This window comes from Anas acuta, chromosome 14 (assembly GCF_963932015.1).
Source record: "Anas acuta chromosome 14, bAnaAcu1.1, whole genome shotgun sequence".
NCBI lineage: Eukaryota > Metazoa > Chordata > Aves > Anseriformes > Anatidae > Anas > Anas acuta.
The window spans coordinates 3,732,380-3,739,450 of record NC_088992.1 but is presented as its reverse complement, the minus strand read 5'-3'; the positions used below and the strand labels follow the sequence as shown (position 1 = coordinate 3,739,450).

Genomic DNA, 7,071 nt, shown 5'->3' with positions numbered 1-7,071 from the left:
AGGCACGGAGCTGTGCCCACCTGCCTGAATTTCTTTCCAAGCCATGGTGGGACAGCAAAGGCATATATATATATATTATGTGTTTTTTTTTTACATTCGAGTTCTTTTCCCCTTTTCCACCCATGGCATCTTGCTAAACATCAGAATTGGGCAACAGGCAGGAATGGAGAGAACCGCTTACAAACTGTCCTTAATGTTTGGTTTTAAAATTCTTCTTTTTTGCTGTAAACAAAAGCAAACAAGAACAGGCAGCTGGTGTTGCTAAATGGGCTGGAGCCTGCACACACCGAGCAGCCAGGCTGGGGGTGCAGCCCATGGGCTGCTGGCAGCTCTTGCTCCTGGCCCGAATCTGCAGGCAAAAGCACTGCTGTCATGTAAATTTTCTGATTGGCTGGAAAAGTTGGGATACAGCCTCTGTTGGGATGTATAAATAGGCAGCAAAGTGGTTTGGACCTTTTGCTTTGAAAGCACATCTCCTGAGGTGCATCAAGATGCACGGAGTCACCGTACTCATCCTTCTGATTGCCATCTCCAGTGGTAAGTTAGCTCAATTTTTGTAAACATTGCTCATTGCAACCTGCCTTTTTTTCCTTTCTCTGATTTTTGTCTTCTCTTTCTCCTTGTTTGTTTGTTTTGTGCTTTTTTTTTTTTTTTTTTTTTCTTTATGTAGTATAGGAGCTGATTTATTCTGTGCCATTTTTTGCTTTTGAAAATCACTCCTCTCCCATTGCATAGAAACCTACATCGAAAAACCCTTTTTAGTTATGGTGGAGAATTGCAGTGAAATTTTGTAGGAGTACTAACACTGCTTGAATAGCACAGAGTCAGCTGAGGTGCACCAATCCCTAACAGCACGCATTTTTTCTTAAAAGCCTTTTACTTAAAGATCAGCCTGCTGAGCACAGAGTGTTCCCAGACGTGTTTGTGCGTTAAATGTCATCACCTTTGCTTCCATAAAGAATACATGATTCATTACAATAAACGAAGAATACCTAGAACAAAGGGCTGCTTAGCTTGAGGAAGGCATTAGAGGTTTCCTGCACCTTTTAGCACCAGTCCTTCGGCGTATAATTTCCCCATTTGTGTATGCTCCCCGATGCCAGCAGGGCTGGTGCCTGCAAGGTGTTGATGCACACAAACAAACCCCAGCCCTCTGCTTTTTGCTATGCCAGCCCTGTTTTTCAGCCCCAAAGACATCACTTGGGCATGCTGGGGGCTTTGGTGAGGGAGGCTGGGGCCCTTTGAGGCTTCCAGAAGGTAAAGGAGGGTGCCCCTGTTCCCCCTTTTCCCCTACAAAGCTCTTCCTCTCAGGTGTGGCTGGGGCTGTGTTATCAGCAGGGGTTTGGCTGTGGGTGACGACAGTGAAAGCTGGATCCATCACTTGGGTGGTTGGACTTGGTATTGAAGGTTTTTTCCAGCTTAGATGATTCTGTGACTCTATAACTGTTTGTTCTGCGTCTTTGCTTTGCAGTCACTGCTGCAAGTACCCTCAGGTGTCATCGCACAAAGCATAAAACAAAACGAAAGATGTCTCACAGCATCCCTAAAATTAACTTCCATTAAAAGATGACAAATTATCTGGTTCCATGAACCTGATCCATGCTTACAACAAAGTCCAAAGGGATTTTACTCTTAATTTCAACAGACTTTCAACCAGGCCTTTAGATTTTTCTCTTGTGTGGCACTTAGCAATAGCAACTGTTAAACAACATGGGCAGGGAAACCTCCTTGCCAGCTGCTGCCTTTCACCTTCTCTTCTTTTCTAGTTGCTGCAGGCCAATGGGGGAACATCTGCGCAGGTCAATCCTCCAACAAAATCCGAGGCTGTGACCAACACGGCTGTGGCCGCTACAACGCCCCCAGGTCTGGGCTGCAAGGACGGGACAGCACTTGAAGCCTTCTTAATAAAAATAAGCACAAAATAGTGGGGGGGAGCGGGATGGGGTGGAGGAGCTGTGAGATTGGAGCTTTGGGGTCGTTTCCCTGGAGCTCAGGGCAGAGCAGGGTGATGGGGGGCAGCAGGAGAACCAACCCGCGGCTTGCTCAGGGGGTCTGCTCTTCTGCAGGGGAAGGAGGACGCACAAAGGGGTGGACGTGGTGTGCACGGACGGCTCGGCGGTGTATGCGCCCTTCTCGGGGAAGATCGACAAACAGGCCAAGCCCTACGGGAATGGCAACGCCATCGACAACGGCATCCAGATGTCAGGAGAAGGTAGCCAAGCTGAAGGATGCGCGCTTGCAACCCCTGATTGCAAAATGCTCCTGGCTGTTTATTTTATTTTAAGCTGAGTCCAAATTTGTGACCCCCGCCTGAGCTGCAGAGTGTTTGCCTGTTGATGAATCCAAACAAAAAATGCATCTTTGAAAGCCAGGCTCTGTTTATGCAGGAAAATTGATTGATGCCAGGTTGTGGCATTTCCCACCTGTGAAAAAGGTTAAAGGATGGAGCCCTTTGCACATTGGGGATGATTAAAGGAAGAGCCTTGTATTGCTGATGCATTTCTACCCAACTTAATCCCCTCCCAGTCTCCTCCATATTTAATTATCTCTTTTCTTATTCTCTCTCTCTGATGCTCTAGGAACATCACAGCATTTTCTGCAATGTTTCCTGCTGCTGTAACTCAAATCATTTTATTGTCATTTGTATTTTGCTACTGAGTGTTGTGACTTTGCCAGGCTTTGATACCACTGCACAGGAACAACAGTTTCTCCCCTTCTCTCCTCCCTCTTACCAGGATTCTGCATTAAGATGTTTTACATCAAACCCGTCAAGTACAGCGGCACCGTCAAAAAGGGGGAGAAAATCGGCGTCCTGCTGCCCATGCAGAGCGTCTACCGAGGGATCACATCCCACGTCCACATCCAGAACTGCGACTTAACAAACCCCACTTCCAACCTGTAAGGGGAGGCTGCACATCCACGCAAAGCCCTCAGCTCCTCCCTTGGCTGCTCATTAAATTGCTTGGGCATCGGTGGCTGCTCCAGCAAAGTGGAAGCCACTGATCTTTCTCCATGACTCCATGAGTATCCATAACCAAAATGCTGGTTGTTATCCTAGCATAGACATATAATAGGTGCTTTAAAGCTCTTTCTGTATCCTGCACATTGTGGTCACAGTGTGAGGCACAGAGCCTCGGGGACCCCGCAGCGCTGTGCCACCAAACACCAGCGGTCCCTCGTGAAGCCAGAAACCTCACTGTGCTTGCCTATGGAAAGTCATATCATTAAAGGGCTGTTCCACTATGAATTGCTTTGAATCTCTTTGGTGCCGCCACAGATTTGGGTTGGGTTCTGCAGATGGGGAAAGAAAATGGATAAAGCTGAAACTCAAATCTTTCCTGGGGCCCATCGCAAAAAATGTAAAATAAGGTTAATGAAGTAACTCTCTCCATTTCCCCAGAATCCTGCTTTGGGATTACCTTGCCAAGCTCAGGTTTCTTTTTGTCCAAGTGAGGCATTTCTTTCCATTAGCAAATCAGCTGAAGTCTTCCCCAAGAGAACAGAGTCCTGTTAACAGCACAGGACTTTCCCAAGCAGTGCTAGCAGCCTGCTTCTGGCACTCAACAGGAGCTGCAGGCACACGGGTTTATTAATGCCACTGCAATCTTAGGTAGGCAGGAAAGCTGCTGCAGTGGGAGCTGTGTATGTCCCAGCAGCAGGTTTGTATTTACAAGAAAGTACACGAAGACATGTGCTACAGCTGTGAAAAATTCTGAACCTGCTGTGACCCACTCCCCTTCCTCAGGAGCCACTTTAGCCTTGCTATGAATAAAACATCAGCACATCCAGATAAATGTAAAGCTCAAACCTGCAGAGACACTGAACCACAACGCCCAGTTCATTCTTCTGTGAAAAAATAAAAAAATAAATAAAAATATTTAAATGAGAGTAGAAGCATTCCAGAAAAAGTCCTCAGTGTTCTCCAGTCAGTTTAGACCAAAATTTCCTTTTTTTTTTTTTTTTTTTTTTTTTTCCCAGAGAAAGTATATGTTCCCAGTTAGGTTTCATCTGGTGAACATCCCAGTTTTTAACCCAGTTAACCCAGCTTCTCCCATTTGCAAAGGGAAGGCCCTCAGCAAGCACCGACTCGCCGTGCTTTACTTTCTTTCATGCTTTTCTTTCTCAAAGAATCAAGGGACTTTTGGAGAATTCAGCCAGATCAATGTCTCAGATCTCCTACAGCACGATACGGATTTTAAATGCCATGGCCAAAAATGCCTTGTGGCTGATCAACGAGCACAGCCTGCTGATTTTCCAGCAATACTACAATTAAAGCTGTTTAGACAAAGCTTATTTAATCATTGTGACTAAATCTCTCTTATCTCAGCCTGCTCAAGTGATCAGAAGCCTGATTACACAGTGAGAGCAATTTGTTTCCCATTCTGCCAGCTTGATTTTCACCGTGCAAGCCCACACTGCTAATTGCACAAGTAAATTCTTCTATGTCTAAATTTTAAATTATACTTTGATTGTAAATGATTAGAACAAAGTATATTATTTATTTCCCAGAGAAACTGTGTTTAAGGCTCCTTAATGACATATTGTACAAAGCTCAGACAGAAAGCAAATGCCCAGCACCAATTCGTTCCCAGGCTGGCCAACTGTTTTGTAAAACAGATCTAGAAAGAGAAGCCTACAGCTGCAATACCAGCACCTAACCAAGAAATAAGACCTGCAGCTCTGCTTACAGCCCCGCGGGTGGCTTCTCCCCACCTTGGCACCCACTCCATGCCGCGGGGAAGGAAGTGGTGCAAGTGCAGCTCCCAGGGCTGTGCAACTCCCTGATTGTTCCATATCCTTCTGTTAGGGTGTGCTAAGTGCCCAGACGGTTGCTTTCACAACTGCACCTACCGACTGTTATACTGACATCTCTGTTGCCCAACACGGGAATCCCATCGGCTTTGGCTCAGCTGCCTCAGGCCCAAGGTGATGGGTCTGCACTTTGCAGCTCACCCAGCAAGGACAGGGAATGCAGTGAGAAACCTAAACTGCAGCAACACACGCATGACAACTCTTTTTTTTTAGAAGGATACTCTACCAGAAGTCTGATAGATATGTTATTGTAGCAAATGGCATTTTGACATGTTTTGGAGATAGAGAACAAGATGCAATACTGTTAAGATTACTCACAAAGAAAATTTAATAAACATACACAGCTACCAGCAATTTGGAGTAAGTTCTGTAACACAAATGAAATGGAAAAAAAAAATGCAAAGAACAGGTAGCTGAGAGTGGTTTTATAAAATACCAAAGCAGGACTCAGAGAAAATCTTCAGTGCCTCTGCTCCGATAGCAGCTGCACCTCTGTCCTCCTGCCTAGCAGCTGGGCTGGCTGGCTTTACACCTGGCCTTCCCTTTGCAAGACTTCATAGAGCACATGAACAGGTGCTGTAATTTATTCCCTGGGAAAATTAAGAGCATGTGAGTTCTCAAAACTTTATAAAAATCCTTAGCTTTTCAAAGCAGGCCTGCTGCAGGTGAACTTTGCCTTATGGTGTATCTAAAATATGGCGAGTGCAAACTGACAGCTGGGAGACACACCAGGAATAAAATTTAACACACCACCTTGCTTGCTCATTCATCCTTCTGTCTTCTGAATAGAGCCCAGGGGCCTTTGGGCAGCCTCTGGCACTGCACTGCCTTCTTAGAGAGGTTCTGGGCTCTTTTGGCCTCGAAGAGGTGACCAGGGACTGAAACAGGTGACAGGCAGCAGCTGTGGAAGTTAAGTGGCATGCACAAGTGTTTTACACAGACAGTCACAGCAACTTTAAAGCTTTCTGGAAGTTCAGAGTAATTTAACCGATATATGAAATCTAAGATCCAAAAACTAGATGACAACTCAAAGTGTGCTGAAGTCGAAGAGGAAGCGAAGGACCTGGGTCATGGAAAAGCATGAGCTGGCTCCTAAGTCTCAGGTCATTTCTTCCTGGCAGGACGCAGCTCTCCATCTGTGCAGTTTAACTAGCTTGAGAAATGAAGGCGAATAAGCCTGGAAAGCTGGAAACAACATATTTATATAAATACTTGTTTGGTGGCTCTGAGTGTGAAAAACAGCAGTTCTTTCTGGCAGGATGGGGGAGAAAGCAGCAGGGATAAAATCACTAAAGCCACTTGTAATAACTCCAGGGAGGCCTAAAATATTGTTTGGGGGTTAAATATTGGCTGTAAAAGAGCTTGGAACCACAGGGCAGGAATTTGTCTCCAGCTGCTTGTTGCAGGGAGTTTCTGAGAAAACACAATTTGCACTCTTTGCAAAGCAGCAGTGCAGCAGAGACATCTGGTTCTCCTCCGAACAAAACGTGCAGGGCTTCCAGAGGTTACTGTAGCTTGGAGCGTTGGACAGCTTATACGAAAGCTCTGTACTTATTTAAATTTCATATTAAATAAGATCTGTTCGTAAAGAAAATCTAATGCTTTTCTGTAAGTGGTGCAGAAAAACTGGCTGGAAGGAACAATGAGGAGATGTGAACCAGCTTGCTTAACAGTACGCTAGCTGAAGTCAAGCAAATGCTAAATGAACCATTATAAAACCTAGATTTTTTTTTTTTTTTCACTCTGCATCAGTTATGCAATGTAACTTTGGTTTGTAACTGTTTGCTTCAGAATTTGAAGATGTTTTAACAAGTACTTCATTGTCAAAAAGCAGGGTTTCAGTTAAAGGACTTCATGGGTTTATGTCCAGACAAGGAGATCATTTCAGATGAACAGGAAAAACGGGCTGCCATGCAAAAGCAACTGTATTTCTTAGCCTAAGTGAGTATTTGGGCTATGCCAAACATTACACCCTCATGTGTTCAATGTTGGAAAGCTGTAAGGGGCATATAAGGAGGTACTGGAGCGAGCAGTGATGGACACACAGGTTATGTACACAGAAGACCAGACAATGCAGAGACTTTCGCCCATCTTTTTCCAGCTGCTGAATCCTCTGAATCAGATTTTTGGTTCCCACCATTTTTGGCCTAAGTGTGCCCTTACTTGAGGTAGGGGAAGAAAAGGTGTTAAGAAATGGCTCAACCAGAGCTTCCTGAAATGCGGGATTGTTCATTTCCACCTGTTACTGTGTGCTAAGAG

The 7,071-nt window shown here is 45.1% G+C and overlaps 1 protein-coding gene across 1 annotated transcript; it reads left to right on the top strand.

The window, feature by feature from the left end:
• The first annotated feature begins 378 nt into the window (after positions 1–378).
• LECT2 (leukocyte cell derived chemotaxin 2) lies at positions 379–3,247 on the top strand. The gene is made up of 4 exons (XM_068698456.1): positions 379–537; positions 1,767–1,863; positions 2,067–2,212; positions 2,736–3,247. Exons 1-4 carry the CDS (start codon positions 492–494, stop codon positions 2,900–2,902), a joined length of 456 nt encoding a protein of 151 aa, XP_068554557.1. The 5' UTR covers positions 379–491; the 3' UTR covers positions 2,903–3,247.
• Positions 3,248–7,071: the final 3,824 nt, after the last annotated feature.

Bases quoted from the DNA above. Each gene is read 5' to 3' on its own strand.
- LECT2 (XM_068698456.1), top strand. From the start codon at position 492: ATGCACGGAGTCACCGTACTCATCCTTCTGATTGCCATCTCCAGTG. The intron at 538-1,766 runs GTAAGTTAGCTC...CTTCTTTTCTAG, and splicing joins TCTGATTGCCATCTCCAGTG to TTGCTGCAGGCCAATGGGGG. The intron at 2,213-2,735 runs GTAGCCAAGCTG...CCCTCTTACCAG, and splicing joins CATCCAGATGTCAGGAGAAG to GATTCTGCATTAAGATGTTT.